General features: G+C 41.8%; 1 protein-coding gene across 1 annotated transcript in view; it reads left to right on the top strand.

Moving 5' to 3' along the window:
- The window catches only part of HTR4 (5-hydroxytryptamine receptor 4), a 124488-nt gene that overhangs the window by 78013 nt on the left and 21147 nt on the right, over nucleotides 1-25328 (top strand). The window contains exons 3-6 of the mRNA XM_033095699.1: nucleotides 629-754; nucleotides 1995-2195; nucleotides 17871-18024; nucleotides 21695-22263. Of these exons, the coding sequence (XP_032951590.1) occupies nucleotides 629-754; nucleotides 1995-2195; nucleotides 17871-18024; nucleotides 21695-22263 (1050 nt within the window). The remainder of the gene's footprint in view (nucleotides 1-628; nucleotides 755-1994; nucleotides 2196-17870; nucleotides 18025-21694; nucleotides 22264-25328) is intronic.

Genomic DNA, 25328 nt, shown 5'->3' with positions numbered 1-25328 from the left:
GTCAGCTATATAAGAACAAGCTTCAGGCCGTGACCTGTTCCCGGGACAGCCCACCTGTACACAGCAGCTTCTCTGTGGACTGGGAAGGACTAATGAAAACAGGGTGGCCTTTGTATTCATGCAGACCCTTGTTCAAATTACCATCATTCATTCATCCAGTGCCATCTTTCCTTCATCCGATAAATATGAGTGGCACATTGGAATTGAATTTGTCAACAGATAAAGCAGACGAGGTCCCTGCCTCTGGAGCTTACAACCTAGCTGGGTAGGTGCGCAAAACAAATCAACCAAATGCATTTCTGAGTACAAGGAAGTACTCTGAAGGAAAGGCACAAGTTCTCGGATGGAGAATAACTGCAGTCTCCAGGTAGTTAATTCACCTCTCTGAGCTGCCTCCTCCCCGTTATGTAGGCATTCACTAGGATAACATGTAAAGTGACAGGACAGACATTGACATATATTAGGTGCACAAGAAATGTGTGTTGCAGCTGCTGATGGCGAAGTTACATTCCTGAAGATGAATGAGGAAAAGATTAATTTTCTTCCCTGTGTCTCAAAGTTTCCTTAAATTCTTTGTGTGTGTGTGTGTGTGTGTGTGTGTGTGTGTGTGTGTGTGTATGTCTTTCAGTTCTAAGGAGGGTTTCAGGTCAGTGGAGAAGGTCGTGCTGCTCACGTTTCTCTCGGCGGTTATCCTGATGGCCATCTTGGGGAACCTGCTGGTGATGGTGGCTGTATGCAGGGACAGACAGCTCAGGTGAGTAGCATGAGGTGACCTTGAGGAGTTCTTGGATCTCCCTCTGTGGACTGGGAGAGCTGGGATCTGAATTTATAATTTCCATTATAATTTGATTATAATAAAGCAGAGGGAAAAAAGATCACACATAACTCTAGCATGACCAGTGTAATCACCTAAGTGCATTTCCATTCTGTGTTCCTGTGTTTCACGTTGTTGGTTTTTTAAGGAGCTGTGATCACTAGATATACAACCATCAAGAGCACATCTAATCTAGCCTCCCCACTTTATCAATCGGTTCAGAGAAGGGGTGGCTGACTAGTGACCCATCTAGGATTTAAACCTGGAGGTTTGCTCTTTCTACTTCACCAGTCTGAACCCTGACTGCAATTAATATCATCCGAAGACCTTTTTAAAATTGCTAATGTGTAGTATAAGTATGTCCCATGCAATATTTGTAACATACTTATACAAAATAATAATTCATTGTTAATCTGAAATGTAAATTTAACTGGGTGTCCTGTATTTTATCTGGCAACCCTGGGGGGTGGGTAAGTGTGTTAATCACCCAGAGTCCCTGAACTAATTGATCTGGGGTCAGCCCTGGGCATCAATATTATCAAAATTGACTGAGTGATTGTGGTGTGCAGCCTGGATTAAGGACCACCAGGCCAGAAAGAGGATAAAAGATGCAGTCCTGCCTCATCTACTGCCTTCCTCTCTCTACAAAATATGCCCTAATCCAGTAATGACGCAAGAAAGTATAAACGCATATTCTGATATGTGTCACAAATGTGAGACACATGGGAGTCAGTCTCAGAGTGGAAAACAGTGGGATTTGATACTGTTTGGCGCTTTCGGAGGGTTTCTTGAGAATGAGCAAACAGAGACCTGAAGGGCCAATAGTAGGAAGAGAGAGCCGCACCTGTGTAAAGGTTCTCAGAAGGGGCTCCATGCACAAGGGTCTCAAATCAGGCCACTCTGGCCAAAGGGGAGAGGAAGAGACGGCTTTGGTGCAAGAGGGGTCTGGAGAATTCAGAAGGGGCTGGACCATGCAGGGTCTTTCCAGCCAGGTCACAGTAGGGGAAACTGAACCTCACAGAATACATTACACATTTGACTTTTCTTTCTTTTTCTTCCCTCCCTTCTTTCTTTCTTTCTTTGCTTTCCTTTCCTCCTCTTCTCGCTCTTGCTCCTTTTCTGGTAACCTCCTTCCTTCATCCTTTCCTCTGCCTTGCCCTTTATATTTTTTCACTCACAGGAAAATAAAAACCAACTATTTCATTGTCTCTCTTGCCTTTGCGGATCTGCTGGTTTCTGTACTTGTGATGCCCTTTGGTGCCATTGAGCTGGTTCAAGACATCTGGATTTATGGGGAGATGTTTTGCCTGGTCCGGACCTCTCTAGACGTCCTGCTGACAACGGCATCAATTTTTCACCTCTGCTGCATTTCTCTGGATAGGTAAGGACAAAGCAATGTGCATAGCTGAGCTCTGTGCTAATGGTTATGGAGATGTGTCTTTCTTTCTTCCCTAATTCATTAGAAGAAGTGAATCTTAGAGATTCCCTACTGGTTATTCACTTCCTCATTCACGGTCCATCTTTGCAGAAGGCCCCTTTTTAGTCAGACACTCTTTGAGGCCCTGTGGACACAGAGGTTAGGAAGGCCTAGAACCTGCCTGCAAGGAGCTTACACTCTTGATAGGGACAGGTAACAGCCATCAAGTTTACCACAAAGCACTAAATTTTATAGTGATGGCTTGAACACAGTTCTGAGAAGCTGAGTGGCGAGAATAGGCAGCACGGGTGGTTCAGAATGATGGTGTTCTATGTTTGAACATGACCTTCTCCTGAAAATGTGTCTGTATTATAATTTTATGTGCATATTTAGGTATGTACCTGTGACTGTGGAGACTCTTTTCCAGAAGGTTAAAGATGATTATAAAATCCCCAGTAAAATTGTTTGGTTTTTTTTGGACCCAGGGCTAGCATTTTATTCCTGTGGCTTAATTTCATTCTTTTCCACATTTGACTTCAGAAGGCCTAGTGATTTTCATCTTTGCCTCATTTGTTGGAGATGTGGGTTTATTCGTTGTATCAGCACTTTTTATTTTCTAATTCCTGCTCATTTGTATTTAAAAGTAAAGAAATAATGCAATTTAAAACGCAGATTACATGAACATATGCAGCCATCACGATAGCCGTATCGTAGGGGTTAGTTCTCAAAACAAAGTGTGGTGTACAAATTACATTATCAGAATTATCAGGGATAATCTATTACTGTCTCTTGAGTAGTCCAACAGATCAGTTTTTCCTCCAGTCTTGGGATAGGTGACCATTTCTTTAATTGAGAAATAGGAAAAGCAGTTGACTAAAATTAGAGATTGTGGTATATCAAAAATACATGCCTTTAAACACTAAAATCTTCTCAGGGAAGTACTCACACTGGGAAAGATCCTTAGGGACTAAAACCAGCTGAGGGAACAGTCGATTTATCTTGCATCCCCTGGGACATGTGTTTATGGATTGGAATGGCAAGCTTACCCTATATAAATTGCCCTGTCACTCTCGCTCTCACTCTGCCAAGAACATATAGTTGAATATGCTTAAGTTAAATGCATGTATAATGAGACTCCAGTCTACAGCTAGAGATAATGACATTGGTAAAACTGAACTGTTGATTGGCAGCCAGATCCATAGTGTGTCATAGTTTGAAATTTGTGTTTATTAGCTTGTATATAACAATCTGACTTCAATACATGAAAGATGTTTTAAGACAGTATAAACTGAATGAAAGTTGATGTTAGAAAAAAATGAAATGTAAGGAAATAGAAAATATATGGAAATCGTGCAGGGTAGACTGCATGTGATCGTTGCCCAAAGGACTGGTGAGACTGAAAGTGTTGTAGGAAGTTGGAGATGGCAAAGCTGAGGGATCAGGGCAACCGGAGGTAACCTTGAGGTTCGGGCCAAAGTAAGGGGAAGAAAATGAGCTGAGAGGGAAGTGTAGAATCTCTTCCTAATGTGGAGAGTTTACTCTGGGCAGCTCTGTAAGGACTGAAGTTTTCCTAGGAAGATTGGGCTTCCAAGTTCCAGATTAACTGTCTAGTTCTTTTGAAACCACGAAATTTTCCCTGCGTTGTCACGAAGCAGTATGGACTGGTCATGAAGAACCCTCTGCTTTAAAACTGATCTGCCAATTTGTAGCTCTGAGATGGGTGATAAGTTTATTAATCCTTTCTGTGTCTCAGTTTTCTCCTCTCTAAAAATGGGGGCAATAGCACTTATTTTATAGGGTTGCAGTTAGGATGGAGTTAGATAATCCATTGAAGGCATAGCGTTGACCCAGCTGGCACAGCACTCAATGTTAGTGGAGGTTAGTTTCAGTTTCTTGTAACTAACTACCTAGCAACTCAGGATCTTTCTTACCAAACTGGGACCTCCCACAGCTGCTTCATCCAGATACCACATAATTATTCTTACGCAGTCTTTCCTTATCCCCTACATTTAAATAAATCCTATAGATGTTTCCTTCCTAAACAGATCCTAGTCTATTTCTCTCTGTCTCTATCGTCCTAGTCCAAACTGTTATCTTTTGCATAAGTCACTGCATCGACCTCCTAATTATTCTCTGCACGTCTATTTTATTCCCCTGCAGTTCACTCACTACTAAGAAGCTCTCATAGCCATCTTTTAAAATTGCAACTCTGATCCTGTGGCCCCTTCGCTTAAAATCCTGCAATGGCTGTTCATTGCACCGAGGATCAAGTCCAAACTCCTTAGCCTGTAGAGTTTTGCGCCCTCTGTTTCCTGTCTGCGTCCCAGCCTCACTTCACGTCTTTTGTCAGCCAGTATCACTGTCTGGGCCGCCACTGTCTTGGTCTGCCTTCTATTTCCAGTGCTCTGTGCTCAGCCACCGTACGCCCTTGGCTCCTCCTCTGCCCGATAAGCTCCTTTGCCACCTCACTCCTTTGTGTCTTTAAAATTTCAGCTCAATCCTCTCTTCCTTGCAGAAGCCCTCTTTGACCTCATTAAACCCATTCTTCTCCTTTGAGAACTTAGTGCAATTATGATTAAAACCACAATTAATTTTTCTTTCATTTTTTCTTAAATGTTTCTGTCTCCCCCAATGGGAGAAAGCGCAAGCATATACATAAGGGCAAGGTCCCCACCTTCACGGGACTAAACTTTTCATGGGGAGATTGACAATTAGCAATTACAGAAATACTGATTTAGGTATTTGGTAAACACTTGAACAAATGGAGTGTTCAACGCATTCTCTTTTTCAGCAGTGCTGCCAATAATTCCATTCCCTTCTCTGATAGTGGACATCAAAAACTCCAATACCGTAAGTCAAATGGAGTCAAATGATTTTGTTTTCTTTTCGGAGCCTGGAAAACTTGCCATCTGTCTCAAGCATTCCCTGTCCCAAGAGTGATATTTTTACTGGGCTGGAAGTTCCACTTTGGACATTACAGGGCAACATTTTAGCCTGGAAGAGTATGATTTTATGTATCATCTAGCTTCTGTTTTTGCTGTGTCCCTCCCATGACAGTTGGGCTGGGCCAGGCTGGGGAAAGGCACAGAGTGAGTGTCTCACTGAGGTGAGATGTCATTGCTCACCATGTAACTCCTGGCAAGACGTCTTGTCCTCTCTGGAGCTGCCGTGAGTCTGATAAAGGGTAGTGCCTCTCGAGCAAGAATGCTCACTGTGATGCCAAATTACACCCAGATGGCAGACCCCTGGATCAAAGCAAAATATTATGAGATACGTTTGCCCAATTACCACTCTCCATCCACTGTGCTTCCCGGCGCTCTGAGAAATGAATCCTTTTAATGCAAGATTATTGCCTCATTAAAAATAATTTCCAAAGCATAATTAAAATACCTGCATCATATAGCATGGGTCATGAGAAGTCAGGGACTGCATTACAGCATAAGGTAGCGTTGATTATTTTAAATCTAAGGTTCTGTGGTGAATGAAAAACAAGCAGGTACCTAATAGAATACTGGTTTTAAAAGTAGAATATAACGCAGCTATTAAACCCACAAGGGAGCTGTGTGTGTTGTCCTAGAAAGATATCAGTGGTGTATTATGTGGACAAAAAAAAAGCAAGTTTCAGATCTTAATGTTTAGAATAATTCCACTTTTGTAACAATAAATATATAGATGTTTGCATCCGGGTTTACAGGAGTGAGCGGTGGGGGAGGGAGAGACAAGGTACACCAAAACATTACTGATGGTTGTACGGGGGCCACGGGGGGTGGTGCTGGCCAGATGGGCAGTCAGTTGGATAGGGGTTGGGGGCCTTTACTTTTACTAATTTCTGAAATACATGTTTTAAACTTCAATTTTCTCTTTGCTAGAAGTTAACACTTCTCGAATGCAACAGCAGCCACAATAACCTTTTAGCTGAAAGTGCCCCTGGGACGGCACATTCCTCAGTTGGCTGAGAACATTCTGACTTTAGTGTTAGGAGTTCCCCATGAAGTCAGAGCAAGGCAGTGGACATGGAAATCTATCTGACCAGTGCGTTATCTCTGCTTTCTCACCAAATGCCCTAGATTCTCCTGCTACGGGAGAGGAGCCCTCGCCAGCTCCTGTCAGTAGATTCTTCCTCCCCTAGACTCTTGTAGCAATCTTCACGACTTTGTGTTTGATCTGTTTCAACAATCTCTTTTCTAATCATCACAGTGTTTTAAAAACTCAGACCAATAATACTCAGTATTGTAAAAAAAAAAAAAAAAAAAAAGTCATCGTTTCACAGGTGAAACATAAAAATGTTCCCAAGTCTCTCGCACCATCTCCACGGCTGTAAACCCTAGAGGTAACCACTATAAATAGTAGCTCCTTGTAAATTCTAATTATTTCATATGTAATTAGCAGACTTGTTATGTGAATATATTTTTAGCTTACCCAAGTGAATTTATGTTTTAAATAAGCTTTGAAGAGGGCTTTCCCTATATATATCCCAATGAATTGCCTGATTCTAGTGTTCTTACCAATTTGCTTATCAGATGATATGTTAGTAACATCTTTCCCAGCAGCATGTGACAAAGACCAAATTGATTGTTTCAATTAGCTGAAAAGTCTGGCTGCAGACATGGCTCTCCAGGGTTTGAACAATGTCATCTAGTCTAGCTTTCTCCCTCTGTCTCTGTTTCCCTTTCCTCTTTGTCTCTGTCTTTCCTTCTTTTCCTCTCTGTTTGTCTTCCTCTCTGTCTCTGTGCTTGTTTCTCTATGTCTATTTCTATCTTTCTATCTGTTCTTCTTTGTTTCTGTGCTGTTTTCTTGATGGATTCCTTCTCAGGCTGGGTCCAGAAAAATAAGCACAGGCAACATGAGTCTTAAACCATCCTGAACTCTGAGTCCACAGGAAGAGAAACCTAAATGCTGTGTCTCGTGGAAGAACTTTGGTTGGCTTTGCTTGAGTCAAATACTCTCCCTTGACCAGTCATTGTGGTGTGGGGATGACACATCTGGCTGCTGAGGCACCATGAGCTGCTGGCTTTACCGGACCACATGGCATAGTACAAGGGCAGATCCTGCTGGAAAGAGGGATGCTGGACAGACAAGAACAAGACATCAGCTTCTCTTAGGCTGGCCGAAGGACCTACAGGTATCTTTACGAAGCCTCCGTGATAAAGTAGAGTTGTGTCATCCCCAAGTCTTGTTTATATTATTCCAAACACCCTTACATTCTTCCTCTGGTTTCATATGCTATACTCTTCAGACTTAACCATTCTGGTCTGCTTTCTCTGATCATGCTGTACTTTGTTCTGTAATTTGCATCATATGCAATTCCCTTAAAAAATCAACTTCACTTCATTGACGGTAGCATTCTCTCTAACATTGCAAGATTTTCTCTTTGATAGGTCCAAGTGAATTGTCACCCTGCCTCTTGGCCCAGGAACTTGATGTATTTTCACTGCAAAAATCCTCCAATGGTTTCTCAGTCATAGATTTTCTTTGAAAACAGGTTTACTTGTAAAACATGCAATTCTGACTCAAAAGCTACATACGAGTATTTCATCCTGTGCTGGAGATAACTGTGTCTGCATTTCTTAATGATCTTCCTGGAGCATAACTCTTTTGTAATGTATAAATGAAAAGTGTCTGTCATTGTGAACTTGTGTCACACAATTACATTTGTTTTCCCAATAGGATTGAAATGCATTTCTGCAAGGAGAACATATGATAAATCTCCCTTTCTCACATACTCTTTGAGGGCAGGGTCACACTTTGTACATAATTGTAGTATTTGTCGAGTTGAATTTCATGCTAGAGGATATGAACTCTTATTTTTATATTCATTTCATCAAATATTTATTGAGTGCTTACAAATTTGCCAGGAGCTGAGCACAGCACCGGAAGCAACAATCAGAAAAAACTCCAAATCACAGAGGTTTTAATCTAGTGGAGAATCCAGATAATGAATAGGTAATTCTGGGAAAATTAGGGGGGATGCCATTGACATAGAATAAGGAAAAGTCAAAGGAACTGTTGGAGCACGTGGCCTCCAATGCAGAGATAGCTCTCAGAAGAAGTGACACTGATGGTGGGATCTGTGGCTGATGTATTTGTCAGTAGGTGCAGGGGAAGAGGGTGAGGCATGGGGAGTGACAGTTCCAGAAAACAGATGTGCAAAGCCACAGAGGTGTTTTATTTGTTTTTGGTGACTCATCATGAACTACAGGCTAAATCCTTAGCTTGTCTTTCGGTGCGATTCCCAGTGAGTCTGTCTTTCCTATCTGCACTCCCAGCCAGGACTGATCTGTTACCTTTTCCTGAGTATGATGTGTTTCTTCAGAACTCTGTGTTGCTACCTGTGTCTTGAGTTCCTTTTCTTTTCCTGGTGAACATCCACCCTTGTTTAATACTCAGGTAAGATGTGTTCACTGCTGGCCCGGGCTTCATTCCCAAAAGAGATTCCTCATTGTCACGTCTGAGCTCCCCCAGGAAGCTCAATGTAAGCATGGCAGTTATCACTCATTTTAATAATTGGTTTATGTGTCTGTCTCACCCTAGACCAGGGGTGTCCGAACTTCTTTCAACGTTTTTCACCAAGGGCCATGTGCGGTAAAATACACAAACAGCCGGGCCACTCACTCGAGGTGAGGTACGTATTGCCTCACCTGGTTTATTTAAGTAAACTAAATATATTTTTGGAATTTGCTGCGGGCCAATTAACAATGGATTGCGGGCTGCAGTTGGCCCGCGGGCCGCAGTTTGGACACCCCTGCCCTAGACTGTCAGCTCCTTGGCTTTTCCGTTCCTGTGTTTCCCTTACAGGCCACAGTAGCTGCTCCATGCATGCTCCCTGGAATGCTTTGAGATGTGACTTGTGGTTATTTGCTATGACGTTGGTGTTAGTTTTTCTGCCCTTTTAGGAGTCTCCATACAGCAAGTAGTTAAGAATGAGGCCTGGGGTGTGAGTGCCAGACTGGCTGGATTCAGTCCCAGCTGGACCAGTTATCAGTGGGTCATCTTGAGGAAGTTACTCAAGTTTTCTGCGTTGGTTTTTTCTTTTTATCAGTAAAACTGTGTTAATAGTAATACAGTCCGTTTGGAGTTTGTGAAGAATAAATGACTGAGTATACGCAAAGAACATAAACCTGGGCATGGCACCTAGTAAGCATTCAGTCAAGGCTAGCCACAAGTATTTTTCCACTGTTTTCCTTTCCAAATGCAAATTCCGAATGGCTGTTGTGGGGGCCTTCCCAGACACTGCCAGTTAGTTGTGTGTTTCTTCCTGCTACATAGCTGAGCGCCCTTCAAGGTGAGACACTCAGCCTTCCAGCCCTGGATGTCTCGCCAATCTCCATTGGCAGCTCATCCGTTCTATGGCTTCACCTGCACCTCTGCTCTCGTCTGTCCTGCAGTCTTGTGCCTTGCTGGCCTCTGGGGTCCTCTGGGCTCTGTTGAACAGCTAGCTGCTCATGCAATGTCTACCTTAAACATCTTTCTGTGTTCTCAAACCCAACGTGTTCTACATGGAAATTTCCATCGTGAACTAATATCCTCTTCTACTTTTATTTCAAAGGTGCATCTATTAGTCATCTTCTAGTCATTTAAACATAATTCTTTGAGGTCGTCTTTCACTGATCTGCATGACCCGCTGGGTGACAAATCGTAGCTATATTGTCAGAAATATCTTTCAAATCCATCTTCCTCCTCTTTGTTTCTTTCTCCCGATCCTATTTCTGGATTTTTTTTTCCCCAATAGCTTCTTAGTTATTATCGTATCTGTCAGGTTCATCTATCTCTTTTCTATATGTCCTCAGCTCACAAAGCGTATATAGGGCACTGCGTATTTTCCTTTCTCTTCTAGGTAGCATTGCTTTAGTCTAGCCTGCCTGCTTACCAGCATTATGAGGACGTGGGCTCTTGCACGTGCAGGTTTCAGGTCCAGTTCTACCACATCCTGGCTCTGTGATGCTGGACAAGGGCACTAACTTCTCTGGCACTCAGCATTCTCATATTGAAAACGTGGATGATGACAGACAGCTGCCCTGCAGAGTTGCTGTAGGAATTAGAGCACACTGAATACACTTCCCGCCACGTAGTGTATCCTCAGTAACTGGGTTGTGTGTACGGTAGGAATAGGAGTAGTTGCAGCAGTGGAAAAGAAAGTGAACAATTGCAATATAGTGAGAGAAGTGCTGTATCACAGAAATAGACAAGGTGCTATAAAACCCCAGGGCAGAAATGGGGAATCAATTCATATCTCTAACAGAAAAGAGTGTCTCTCTCTCTCTGTGCTTTTGGGGGCCAGAAAGAACTTTCTAGGGGATGTGATCCTTGAGCTGAGTCTGGAAGGGTCGATGGGACAGCCATCCAGTGTCTCCTGATCAATTCATACGTGTCATAAACTATACCGTGGTAACCTTTGTGTGTGTCCAGTAAGCCCTGCCGAGATCTTTTCAGATAACGTTTTTGGCAGATTATTCTTTTTCCTTTAGTCTACAATAACTCAGGAGGACACCTTCCTAGACAGCTGGTACTCCCCTTCTTGCAAGTTTCCTTATCATGAAGCTACAGAAAAATATTTAACAGAGAGGAATATAGCAAACATTAAATGTACAGATTGCATATGGGATTATGAGTCCTACAAAAGTTCCATCTGAGGTCCTCCAGATCTCTGACAGGAAAGAGTTGTTCCCTGTCCCCCCACCGCTATAATTTTTCCTTCCTAAAACCTGAAGTTCTAACTCTGTCCTTGGCTACATTCTCAGCCCCCCTTCCTGTCCCTGGCTTCTCCCTGCTGGGGTCTTCCTCATTGATCCTCCAGGTGGCTGGCAGTTTGCCAAGGCCCCTGGGAACCAGAGGGAAAGGCCTTACTTTTTTTCTTGAAGCTACTGCTGCTTTTCTCTCTTCTCCACCTCCTCAAAAGGAAACCAGAACTAAAAATAAAGCAAAACCAGTTACTAAGAGCAGAACGATAAGTCTCTTTCCCAGAACCCTGCCATAATACTTGGTTGGATCACCTCCTGGAGGGAAGACTGCTATCCAGCCAGTGAACCGTACAGTTATCCCAGATTATATATCACCTGTTTACCCGTTGTTCATGTCTATTGCCGCATAACGTCTACCCCAAAACTTAGTGGCTTAAACAACAATGTATTATTATTGTCATGTTTCACAATCCTGTGCATCAGGAATCTGGGCTTGGCTGAAGTCCCTTGATGGGATTTAGCTAGACACTAGACTGGCCTGGAGAGTCTAAGGTGTTCATCACACACACAGCACCTTGGGGTCATCTGGGAGGCTGGGCTCAGTCGGGCCCCTCTCCCTGTCCATGTGGCCCCCAGTCTCTATACGTGATCTCATGTTAATACATGTTAGATACTTTCACATGACAGCTCCTGACTTTGGGAAACCAAAAGTCCTCTTGAATATTAGGCCTGGGAGTGGCCTACAGCACTTCCAATGAGCTCCATTGGTCAAAGCAGCCCACAGCCCAGATCCGAAGGAAGGCGGCAGACTCCCCACCTCTGGATGGGAGGAGTGACAAAGAATTTGTCGACATCTTTAATCCATCACAACTGCAACCTCTTACAAAAACTCAGATGTAATTAATCCCTCTTTTACACACAAGAAAACAGAGACACAAAGACACCGAGTCATTTGTCCAAAGTCAGAAGGACAATCTATGAAAGATCTGGGACTAGAACCTACTGATTTTTTTGCTAAAAGCGTATTGCTCCTTGTAACTCACAAGTTTACTGATTCCGTGGAGCTCTTTATCCCCTCAGTCCTAAAAGTTAAAGACCATTCACTTGTGGTTTTTGAATTTGTGAAAAAAATCAATCTGTGGTAAAAGGTTTCTGTTTTCCTGATTCCATTTCAGGAAATAGAATAATAGTCAGGTCTTAGCAGCCAGATGCTACTTCATCTCTTCTCTCCTGTGGTTGACATTTCTTTCTTTAGTTGACCTTAATTAGAGATTTGGTCTCAATGATCATGCAGGATGCCATCTTCAGCCATCTCAGGTAGGAGGGCTGGGCCTGGGTTAAGTCCTTGAGAGGATAGTACACATAATCAACTCCATTGCAGGCAGCCAATATGCTCTCGATGCTTCCGTTCTCCTGTAGGGACCAATCCATTCATTTTTCTGTTTTTTAGAATCAATTACTGGGAGAGATGTTGAACCAAGTGACTTCTATTTTATTTGTTAAATAATTTAGAGCCCTTGGTTCCAAAATGTATTTGAATCTGTTTTCTCTCTCTCTCTCTCTCTCTCTCTCTCTCTCTCTCTCTCTCTCTCTCTCTCTCTCCCTCTCTCATATATATATATGAAAGATGAGAGGGATGCGAGTAAATAATAATGCTATTTATCCAGCTTCACGTGCCAGGAACTTCTAAGTTTTGAACATATTATTTCATCAGTTCTCACAGCTAATCAATGAGGTAGGCATCATGACCCACACTTTTCAGATGAGGAAACTGGGTCTTGGAAAGGTGAAATAACTGATCCTAAGACTACAGAGCTAATAGGTGGTTAAGGCAGGGAGAGTTGGCACCCAGATGTGAAGACATAAAGTTGACTGCTAAAATGTCCTCTAATTCTGAGAGTCTGGGATTCCAACTTGTTCTCCTTGCTCCTTTGCCTTTCCAGTGGTTGGGAGGGCAGGAAGTGAGGAGGAAGAATTTTTCTTAATTTCAGGAAGAGTGGGGAAGAGATTAGCATGGAGCTTAAAATAAACAATTGTAGTCTAAGAGTTGTCAAAGTAAATTATGTCCCCAGAGACATTTAAAAGCAAGTTGACCACACATTTACATATGGCTGCTGTTGGAGAAGCTGGTGGCTGGTCTACCGAAGGGTATTTTAATGGAGTTTTATAAGCAACACTTGGAAATATTTTGCATGAGAAATGACTTTGTACATCTTAGTTAATCCTGGCCATCTGGAACCTCACTTGCCATTCATTTAACCACTTTATAAAAGAAGAATAGGAACTGTCCATTGGAAGGCCAAAGAACAGACTTTGCAGATAAATCTATTCCTGAGATGAGATGGAATTGCTTTCCCTGATGAACGCTGTCCACCTAGGTTGTGAACCAACAACACTTTATCTTGATTTTGTTGTAATTCAGCTCCTTTAGTAGAACATCCAGAAGTGTTGATTGCAGTGGACATTTCTAGTTCAAAAAACTTTTGGTGACTTCTCCTAGCATGGCATCCCACAACCTCTATGACAGAGGTTCTCAAAGTGTGGTCCCAAACCACTTACAGCAACATCACCTGGGAACGCATCAGAAATGCAGATTCTTGGGTCCCACTCCAAATCTACAGAAATCTGCGTTTTAGCGAGCCCTCCAGGTGATTCTGATGGATGCTACAATTTGAGAACCACTGCTCTGAGAGCTGCGTCTTGGGCTTATTTCCTTCTACTTCCTTATAAACACCCCACTATCCAGCTATGTGGATATATGGACATATATTTAAAAATATGTATTTCATATCTACATATGTTTCATATATATGTATATATCATATATAGTATTTCTGTCTCTGAGCCTTCGTTCATGCTCTTTGTAGCACCTGTATTGTACTTTCTCCTCCACCATCCTTACCCAGTCTTGAAAGTCCAACTTAAAAGACACTTATTGGAGAAAGCCTCCCCATGCCTCTACTAGATACAACCTTTCACATCCCGACAACTTGGTCCCACATTGGAATGTAATTTATTTCCTTTGGTCTTGATTAAGGGTTTATTATTACTCACCCCGTTTTGTGAGCATGCCCTCTGTACTTAGCATTGCACTAGGCATTGGGGAGACAGTGGTGAACAAAGAAAACGTCTCTGGAATGTCTAAGTCAGTTAGGGGAAGACTTTTCTTATCTCCCACCCTGGGTCATAGCTCTTGGAGGGAGTGCAGGTGTCCTGGACTTTTCTAGTGTCTCCCAGGCTGTATTAAGTCACAGTGCGCTGGGAGGAAGGGCCTGGACTAGTCTTCTCCGGTCCAGATAGGATGCACCAGAGTATTATGCTTTCCTCGTGGAAAATCCCCTCCTCTAAACCAGGGTTTCTCAACCTCAGTACTACCGACACGGTAGAGCAGATGAGTCTTTGTTGTGGGGACTGTTTTGCACATGTAAGATATTTAGCAGCGTCCTTGATGGTTACCCATTGGATGCCAGGCCCATCATCCTTTCCAGCTGTGACAACACAAAAAAGGTCTCGAGACATTGCCCAATATCCCTTGGCAAGTAAAGTCAACCCTGGTTGAATACAATAGGGAATATTTTTACCTGCGGAAAGGAAGATTTCAGAAAAATGGAAAAGCCCTCTTCAGATGTCTGTAGGACCGCTATGCAGGAAAATAATTAGAGATAGAATTTTAAATTGAGCCAGAGGGTGAAGCTGGAAGTTACAGAAAGTCAATTTTGGAGGAAAGGGTCTTTTTATTTATTTATTTATTTATTTATTTATTTATTTATTTATTTATTTTATTTTTTTTAGTGTCAGGTGTACAAAACAATGTAATAGTTACATTTACACCCTTCACAAAGTGATAACCCCCTCCCCCAATCTACTACGCGTCTGACATCGTATATAGCTGTTACAATTCCATTGACTCTATTCCCTATACTGTGAAAGGTCCTTAACTTCTGGACAGCCTGAATCTGAGAACGCACTGCAGTAGGACTTAGTCAATTCTCAGTCCTTGGTACATTCATGGAGGCTGGGATACACACTCCATTGTAGAGAGGATTTGGGGATTTCAGGATTCTGAGATTTGGTGTTTGTTTTCATTGTTTCTCAAGTGGCTCGTAAAGAATTAGAATAATCCCTTGGGGGCTTGGGGGAGGAAGTTGAGTAAAGTAATAGAATGAGCTTAACGTCCTGGCCTTGAGTCAGGCTGTCTGAGCTGGCCCCTTCTTACCACCTGTGGAGCCTTGAACAAATCCTGATGACTTCTGTGTTTCTATTTCCTCACCTGGGAAATGGGTACATTTATAGATCCTGTCTCAAAAGTAGTGTTGATGACTAAATGAGACAGTGCAGGTAGAGTCCTTGATAAGTAAATGAATAGCAGCTATTATTACTAACTCAGCCAAGGGGCTTTGCCTCACCTCCAGAGAACTTGCAAATTTAACTAGCTACTTCTGTCCAGTGGTGTTGTATGTGTGTTTTGGTGGCAGTTCATGGTAGGATTACTATTTTTGTTATTAGCAGGGGTAAAATGTTCCAAATATAGGGCTTAAAAGCAACCATAATAGATAAAAATCAAGTTATCAGACTTCTGTCTGGTCTTTGATTGATAGACAAAATTAGAATTTTAAGGAAGCTTCAGTAGTCAATTAGCACTAGAACTTAATTTTTATTAATCATTTTATTCAGTGATGCTTATTTGCATCTACTTAATTTAGCTCCTTCAATACAGTCTTCAAGAGAATGTTTATTTTTCTAGATTCTTTGCTAGAAAGCAAAGTTCATAAAGGTGACTTATTTAGAGTAGTTGCCTCAAGGGCGCCAAGACCTTCGTAAGACTCTTGAAGCCATAAAATCAAGCGGGTGCTGTTCTTTTGCCTCTCCCTAGCTTTAGGTTGCTTGTGTCAGGCAATCTTTGGTGTGTTTTAGCCTATAGATGCATTATTCCAGTCCTCTGTCTTCACGTGGCCTCCTCTGTGTGCGTATCTGTTTCTGTGTCCAAATTTCCCTTTTTATGAGCACATCAATCACATTGGATGAAGTCCCACTCTAATGGGCTCATTTTAATTTGCCTCCCTCTACAAAGACCCTATTTCCAAATAAGGTCACATTCCAAGGTAAGGGAAGGGAGCAAAATTTGGGGGGGAAAAAGTACATTTTTATACACTCCTAATTCATCAACTCTATATTAATAATAAACCTCTGATGATTATTAGTATAGCCATTCGGAAAAATTTGCCACTCTGATATGACTTGTCTTCCTTATAAGTGAAGAGCATGGAGGGAATTTCAGCTAATCATGACTCCTTCCATTACTGAGTTGTCTTTAGTTAGATTTGGCTACGATGTCAGTTTTATAGGCAGAAAAAAAATGAGTTCCTGAACAATCCTCTCTTCCATTCTTTGGTTGGTTGTTTCCTGCACCCTGTTCCAGGTCAGGATACCCACTGTCTCACTGGCCACAGGAAGCACACTATGGCTGGCTGCCCCTTGATGACTTAGAAGGAAAAGTGCAATCCTCCCCTCCCATCTCTTGAAGCCCCGCTTCTCGTGCTCTGACCCTGGGCTCTCCTCACCAGGCATACCTCCACCCTGTCCCAACCCATCCCACCCCCACCTCTTCAAAAACTACAGCCATTGTTATATTAGTTATGCTTCGAATTAAGAAAAGAAAAGAAGAGGTGGGAAAAAAAATCACCAAGTGAACCGCATTAAATGAGGGGCGTAAGGGGGTGGCTCCCCATTAAATGGTATAAAATCTTAAAGAATAAAATTAGCCTCCAGACTATCTTTTTACATTTATTCTTTAGATTCTTCCAAAGGCAAATAGCCGATAGCTCTGCTGTGGTATTTTGCCTGTCGTCAGATTCCATGAACTGCCTGGGCATGGGAGTAGTGATCTCCAAGGCTGGAATCACATGCAAGGAGCGGTCTGAGAGTTAGAGACTTACTCATTAAGTGAGGCAGGTTGCACCTCTGTCTGGAGATAAGAAGAAAGCCAGCACGCTAGGCAGAACATGGACTCAAAAAACAGGAAATATTGCAAATTTTAAATGATCGGCGTCAGAGAAACAATTAAATCGTCAAGCCTAGAAGTAACACATGTCAGTTCTGTTCGTGCCTCAGTGACCAGTCACCTGCGCCCAGAAGGAGGAACTAGGCATCCTTAGCAAACAGCCGTAATAACTTCCACTTGTCACAATGCAAACTCCAGGTCCCTCCTCAACAGGCTCCAATGCAGGGGCCTTGGAATCTGCATTTTACATAGGCCTCCTCAGGTGAGTCTGATGCAGGGGGACAGGGTGGAATCCCTGAACCACAATTTAAGGAACACTGGCTACGAGCATCACTTTAGTTTGGGCAGCTGATCAGGAGCATGGGGACAAATCAGAGATACAGCTCCTAGAGCTCAGAGGTTAGGCCAAGCCTGGGTCACCTTAAGTTTTTATCAAAGAGGCCCACAGATGCCTGGACGCTGAGGCCCAAAGGGCTAGACAGACGCTCAGGCATGGGCAGTGTTGGAACTGTGCCTGAGACGGAGCAGACCCTCGGGGTGTCGTGCGCCTCAGGCACTGGGAGAGGAAGAGGCTGTGGGATGGACTCCACGCAGTGATTCTCAGATGTCGTCTAAGGTTTATGGTTATATTAGCAGAACCACCTTGGCCACTATAGCATACTTTATTGTATAATTGCTTTTTTCCTTTCCTCTGTGCTTTTCTCACCTCTCTTCCCCTTTCCTTCCCTTCTTCGACTACCCACTCTCCCCTTTTACCCCCAATTATTTTCCCTTTTCTTTCTTCCTTCCTTTTATTCTCTACTTCCCCCTCCAATTTTCCCCTTTCCCAATATTTCCTCTTTTTATACCCCTTCTTCTCCTAAATTCTTCTCCTCTCTTCTCCCTCATCAACGATTCACCCCTTCTTCTCCCTCTCGCTTCTCCTCTCCCACGGCACCCACCCCTATTCTCTCTCTCCAGGTATTATGCCATCTGCTGCCAGCCTTTGGTCTATAGGAACAAGATGACCCCACTACGCATCGCATTAATGCTGGGAGGCTGCTGGGTCATCCCCATGTTTATCTCTTTTCTCCCTATAATGCAAGGCTGGAATAACATTGGCATAATTGATTTGGTGAGTAGATCCCACTGGTTACTGTCCAATTCACTTTGCTTGCTTGGGATTCTCAATAAACAAACAGGATCAGGTTTGGGTCGATATTCTAAGAAAGATTCTGATCATGGTCTGAGTGACGGCAGTAACAAGAACAACAACAACAAAAAAGCAAGCTAGCATTTTGGAATGCTTACTGTATGCCAGAAAATACGCTAAACGCTTCGCCTATAATCCTGACAGCATCTTTGGCTCATCGCCTCCCGATGAGAAAAGTCAGGCTCAGAAAGGTGAAGTAACATGCCCAGTAATATGCCCAGTAAATAGCAGCACAGGTGTTCAAAGCTTAGCATTCCGACTCCAGAGCCTGAGGTATGTGATAATGCCCCAAGAGTCCTCCATCCTATTTCATGCTGGGAGTCCATGAGGCTTTCAATGACATGTCACGTGGGTGGAGGCTTCTGGAGAATGAAGAGAGCCCTGGGCCAGGAGTTGAGAGCTGAACCCTGATCCCAGCGCTGTCATTGACCCACTTCCTGAAGGGCTATGATGAGAAGATTCATTGGTTCTCCGTGGAGAATAGTGTCTTCCGGGATGTAGGAGAACAGCATGTGGCACATGTGCTAGGCATGGATCAACCCCTTAAAGATCAAGATGGTCTTTAAGAGTCATCCAGGTCTGACGTACTGTGTTTGCAATACCAAACTTGTAATGACGATCAATTATGTAATGAAGATCAGTCCGGATTCATTAGCAGGGATATCTGTGCGCTAAGGAAGTTGTCAGACAGTCACTTTAAAATTGATCCCAGGACCATGTCAAGGTAGGAAGGGGAATAGAGAGGAGAGATTGAGAGCAAGCTCTGACCCAGCAGAACCAGTTAGAACGGGAGCTTCCCTTTCTTCTCTCCACCCCATTCCTAGCCCCTAATCTTGCCTTGTTCTTTGTCCAGGAAAGGATATCCAAACCAAGGCTGGGCCAGGATTTGCATGTGGTATGTCAGAACAAGAATTCCTGGGGCTTCTGAAAGCAGTGCTGGGTCCAAAGGAGTGGAGAAGTGAGAGGGGATCCGTACAAGGGAGGCTGTATGGATATTTTCTTGAATCCTGTCCCTCTTCTTTCAAACTTCGGTTTTATCATTCTTGGGGGAAATGAAGTTCAACTGTTCAGCAACCACCAGAATATAACAATGGCCAACAAATGTCGAACACTTACTGTGTGCTGAACCCCATGTTAACTTAATCATTCTTCTTGTGAACCTGACTCAGGCCTCACAGCAAGGCTATGAAGTAGATCTCATCATTGTCCTCAGGAAACCGAGAATCAGAGAGGTTGAGTTATTAGGTAAAGTCACATTGGTAGGGAGTGGTGGTGACTATATCCAAGACCAGACTTACTAAGCTCCCGAATCTATGCTCTTACTGTTTGTGCTAACCTTACTCCTTAGTGGCGGAAACCTTGGGGAAGCATAAGCTTTTGTGCATCAGAACTCTTTAATACGGGCACAGGGCTCTTACCTTCTGACGAATTTCCAAGGGAAATAATGTAGGGAATTTTTGTCCATTATGAGACTGTGATAGAGGCATGTCCTGTTTACTTTGTGGAACTGGGAGTGGGGCATCTGCTTACTATCAACGTGCCTGGTATTCGCTCCATGATGTTGTGTGTATTGCATAGCTTTCCACTCATTTGCACATTGAATCTGCCTAGAGAGAAGAAAGCACAACACACATGTTCACAATATACATACATTTGATTCTTGTTATTTGTGGTAATTAGGTTCTATAAAGTTGTGTAAACACTGAATTAGCAAATGCTGAATCTTTGCTCCTAGGAGAAATACAAGAGTTGGGTTCCTCCAAGTCTCTGGTCATAATATTTCATCAACTAACAATACATAATATGTGTATCATATGTAAGAAAGGCCCATGAAATATAAGGTGACAGAAAGGTAGAAGATAAAATAATAGAAAAATATAAATGCAGAGTCATCAAAAGAAAGTTGGGGTAGCTGCACTATAATCAGTGATAAAATAAATTTAAGGCAAGTAATATTACTTGAGATATGAACAGAGCTATTTAGGAATGATAAAATGTCAATTTAAGAGGAGGATATACTATAACCTTGTAATATACTGTAAGACATGATACTAAATTACTTATACATGTTATTATACAAGTAATAACATGTGTATCATATATATTTTTATTCATATCTTTATTCATGTGTGTATTCGCACTGGATATGATAACCTCAGGAAGGGAAGTGTCATTTTGTTACTCAGCTCTCTACAGCCAAGGGCTATTCCTCGAAAAGGCTGATAGACCTAAGACTGTCAACGCGCAGGGTTTATAGTTGGGGGAAAATTCTTTTAATCCTTAAAGGGATCCAGTGTATTACAGTATCCAATACAAGTGAGGAATGTAATGCAATCAATGTAATTCACTGTGCTAATAAGAGAGAAGGGAAAATCCACATAACCTCATTACTGCCAAAAATGCATGATTTTTGCAAAGTCCAATATCCATTTATGATTTTTAAAAAATCTTCATTAAACTAAATGCAAGAGAATTTTCTCAGTCACAGAGAAAGCACTGACAAAAAACTTACAAGTATCATACTTAATAGTAAAATATTTAAGACGCCCCTCCTAAACTGGGAAAGGAACAATGGTGTCCATTCTTACTGCTTTTATTCAAAATTATACTGGAGAACTTATCAAGTTCAATAGTAAAATGAAATTGTCATTATTTGCAGATCACATGAGTTCATAGAGACAATTCAAAAGAATCTAGAGATGAAATATTAGTAACTAATAAAGTTGCTGGATGCATAGTCAATATACAAAAAAAATTTCATTGAATTCTACATACTAGTAACAAACAATTAGGATTAAGAATTTTAGTACGATACCATTTGTAATATAGTAAAAAGTCAAATATTTAGGAATAAACCTAACCAAAGATGTGCAAGATTTTTACACACAAAAAAATAAAATATTACTGAAATAAATACTAAAAAACTTCAGTAAAGGGAAAAGATTCCCATGTTTGTGAATGGGAAGACTTAACATGATAGAGATGTCAGTTTTCCTCAATCATTCCATTCTATTCCCAGTCAAAATCCTAAAACGTTTTTATGGAAATTGATAAGCTAATTCTAAATTTTATATGGGAAATGCTAAGATACAAGAATAGCCAAAACAGTCTTAAAGAAAGTTAGCCACACAGTTCGAAGACTTTTACTGCCAGATATACTGTGTAGAAGTAGACAGGGAAGGAGAAAGAGGCAGAAACCCGCTACTGGTTTGGTAGATAGAGTGAGGAGTGATAGTGCCCCTATTTTATTTCTTCTCTTCACTGGGGTATTCACAGCTCCTTGTGGATAGATAAGCCCTCTGAGTCCTGGGATACGATCATATTCCTTTTCTACCATCAAGGTTCTAGGCTTATAAAAAAACAGACAGCTGTACTGATAAACCTCCTTTCTTTCCTTTTTCCTTATTCTTTCTTCCTTTTCCTTCCTGTTTCCCTCCCCTTCTTTCTACCTTCCCATTTCTCCTTTTCGCTTCTTTTTCATCCTTTTTCTTTTTATTTTGATTTTCCTCATTCCCTTCTCCTTTTTCCTCTTTACTTTTCCTTCCCCTTTCCCTTCTCTCTTCCTCATTTCCTCTCTCCCTCCAACTCTCAGATAGAGAAAAGGAAGTTCCATCAGAACTCCAACTCTACGTACTGTATCTTCATGGTCAACAAGCCCTATGCCATCACCTGTTCTGTGGTGGCCTTCTACATCCCGTTTCTGCTCATGGTGCTGGCCTATTATCGCATCTACGTCACAGCTAAGGAGCACGCCCACCAGATCCAAATGTTACAACGGGCAGGAGCCCCCTCAGAGGGCAGACCCCAGGTGGCAGACCAGCATAGCACTCATCGCATGAGGACAGAGACCAAAGCGGCCAAGACCCTGTGCATCATCATGGGTTGCTTCTGCCTCTGCTGGGCTCCATTCTTTGTCACCAATATTGTGGATCCGTTCGTAGACTACACTGTCCCTGGACAGGTGTGGACCGCTTTCCTCTGGCTCGGCTATATCAATTCTGGATTGAACCCCTTTCTTTACGCCTTCTTGAATAAGTCTTTTAGACGTGCCTTCCTCATCATCCTCTGCTGTGATGATGAGCGCTACCGAAGACCTTCCATTCTGGGCCAGACTGTCCCCTGTTCAACCACAACCATTAATGGATCCACCCATGTGCTAAGGTGAGTGCTGAGGGGCTTGATAGATCTCGTTATTTGAATAACTCAGAAAACTGGGTAACTCTCCCGTTTTCCATTTCCAGAACGGTTATTCTTGAAAACCTGTGTAGTGTTTACGAAGATGAAAGAAAAGCTACCATTTGGTCATGGAATAGAGTAGCGGGTAAGGGCTCAGGCTCTAGGGGAGAGTGACCTACATTCAAATCCAGTCTCCATAGTTCTGTGACCTTGGGGAGGTCATTTAACCATTCTAAACCTTTATTTCATCTTTTTAAAAAATTGAGATCATAATTACGATATCAATATCACAGGGTTTTTGCAAGCATCAAATGTATGTAGACATATGGTACAGAGCCTGACATCTAATAAGCACTTAGTAAATATCTATTATTTACAGGTAGTATTTTAGGATATTGGTGAAAAGCATGGGCTTTAAGGTAAAATAGACTTTATTTTGACTCTGGTGTCACTGTTTGCCATTTGTATCATCCGTCTTGGTTTTACTTTCTTCAATTATAAAAAATAGTAAAAATAATAATATCCATCTCATAGGCTCTTGGACAATTAGAGATAATGTATTCACGTAAGGTCTGACACATAGTAAATACTCCTAATGCTACTAATAATGTTATTAATATTAGTAGGAGTAGGAGTGATTGCGTATTGCCTAATACCATGAGATGGCCATAAAACAACATGATCAACTAAAATAAACAGGATGATAAATAAGCAGTAATAATGCCATGTGATAAATGATATAATGGAGGTATGGACGATCGAGAATGGGGATAGGAGTAAGAAAGAAGCTGATTTGGCTTAAGGGAATCAGGGAGGGCTTCACCGGACAGCATTTTATAAGAATTTGAGACTTGGAAGTGATATCAAGGAAGCCAGTCCAGGTAGAGAGAACAGCCTGAGGAAGGAAATGGAATATGAAAGAGCATGGAAAGGTCAAGTGTTTTACCCAAGGTCACATAGGTTGATGGATGTAAGAGTGACTTTGGAATTGAATGTTCAGTGACTAGTCATGATGCCTCTTTCTAAACCCTGAGAATTTTCTGGCTACCCTGATCTAGTGTTGTTTTCAGCTGTGAAAAGCCATGTGTGATAAGTACCTTCATCCTGTAGCGAAGATGAACTGTCAACGACATTTTTGTCTTTGCTCTGAGGTGCACAGAAATTTCTAAAGAGCAGTTCCTTCCTTGAGACAAGCACCTGATTCTCCTGGTTGTGACAGTATTCAACTGTTCTAGCAGCTGAAAATTGGGGACTTTTCATTTGCATGTGGAAGTAAAGAAGAGAAAATAGGAATTGCTGTGAAATATAAACGCTTTGCCTTGGGCTGTTCAGAAGCATGAATTCAATTTTCTGCTCACAGTGTGAGCAGACTTCTAGGTAAAGCCTAGTATGGTGTTGAGATTCCAGCTGGTGGAAGGGCCTCCAAGGATACTCCTATAAGCTGGCATTCTTAATTATTATGACTTAGCGAGTGTCATAGAAAGGATCCAAGCATCAAATGTGTGTACAAGAACCTCTGTGTGGGTGCCAGATAGTTTTGAGCTATTTAAGCGAGCAGTTGCCTGCGTGTAGGCTGTCGGCAGCTTACAGAGTGTGTTCCAGCAGTGTGTTTGCTAGGTCATTTGTTTGGAACTGGGTGGCCTTCTCCCATAGGAACAGTCACAGAAAGAGTTTGGGGGAGGGGGACTTCTAGCGCAGCCCAAGAAACTCTGTTTGCCTAATACTGTACTGTTTTATCCCTGCTGTTTCTGGAAATCTGCAGTGTGATTGCAAAGCAGAGACTGCAGTTTGGAGGTGGCTTATGGATGTACTCTCCATACCATATTCCTTGCATTTCTTCATGAGGTCATGAAAAGTACAGAAAGTTGGTGGGAGGTACTTTTCTGTCTCTGTGTGTGTGTGGGGGGGAGAATCTTATCAGAGTGGAGGCAGCCTATCCAGAGAAGAGAAGGTTGTTTGTTTGAAACCTGAATCCACTAGAGCATAAGCCATGCCAGGAAAGGAATCCTGCCTGTTTTATTCAGTGCTACATACCAAATACCCAATCTGTTGCCTGATATATAGTAGGAATTTAAACTCTTGATGAATAAATTAACAAGCCATACAATTAATTCTCCAGATCAACTGTATTAACATAAGAAAAATTTACATTTTTCTTAAAAATCCCACAAGCAGGATATCATCAAATTCAGATGAATTCAAGAAATCTAAAACCTATACCATCAAAAGTAAAATCAGATTTTATTCTGCTACTCCTACCCCTAGCCTCTATTTTTCTTGGTGTTTATGCTGATTTAGACTATAGAATTCCTTATTTAAATTCTTTATTTCTTATAGGAATAAGACCAAATATTCCTTAAGGGTAGAAAGAAACCATGGCTTTCTTTTATTTATGTACCATATAGTCCCTTATACACTCTTTACAAAATAGTAGATGATCAAATGATCAAGACACTTTTGCTGATGAAATGTCTTCATGATTTTCTTCAGGTTAATGAAAGATTAAAACATTCAAAATCGAAAATCGTCTGTTTTTTAAATTATTTTTCTTGAGACTCTAAAAAGTATAGAGGACTTAGTCTTCAACCCAAGATTTACATTGGAGAAAGCCAGGTCATGACACGCTCTGAAATTGTGGGGTCTTTTTCCTCTTAAAGTCTTTCTAAAAGAGTGGAATTTCATTTTTCCAGGTGGAAATAAAACACAGGCTAATCTGGCTCTAGTGGTTTAAACTAATAGGTTCCATCCTTATGGCCCTTGGACTTACATAACATTTTATCATTAAACAAGCAGATGGGTAGCCAGTGAAATAAAATATGCATTTGCAAGACATTCTACAGGACTTTGATCACTCAGATTGTACTAATGTACACCGTAGCAGAGATGTATATAGCTGTCATTGGTTTTCTGTTGGATAAGAAGTGAAGATACCATTTGGTTGGCTCATGAGTAGTTTTTCTAGATATATAGGCTACATAGCCTTCTACAAATAGTTTCCAAACATGAATTACTGTCATATAAATGTTTCTTTGGTCACTTTTAATTTATAT

This window comes from Rhinolophus ferrumequinum, chromosome 24, assembly GCF_004115265.2.
Source record: "Rhinolophus ferrumequinum isolate MPI-CBG mRhiFer1 chromosome 24, mRhiFer1_v1.p, whole genome shotgun sequence".
In the NCBI taxonomy this organism is placed as follows: domain Eukaryota; kingdom Metazoa; phylum Chordata; class Mammalia; order Chiroptera; family Rhinolophidae; genus Rhinolophus; species Rhinolophus ferrumequinum.
This window is presented reverse-complemented; position numbering and strand designations above follow the sequence as displayed.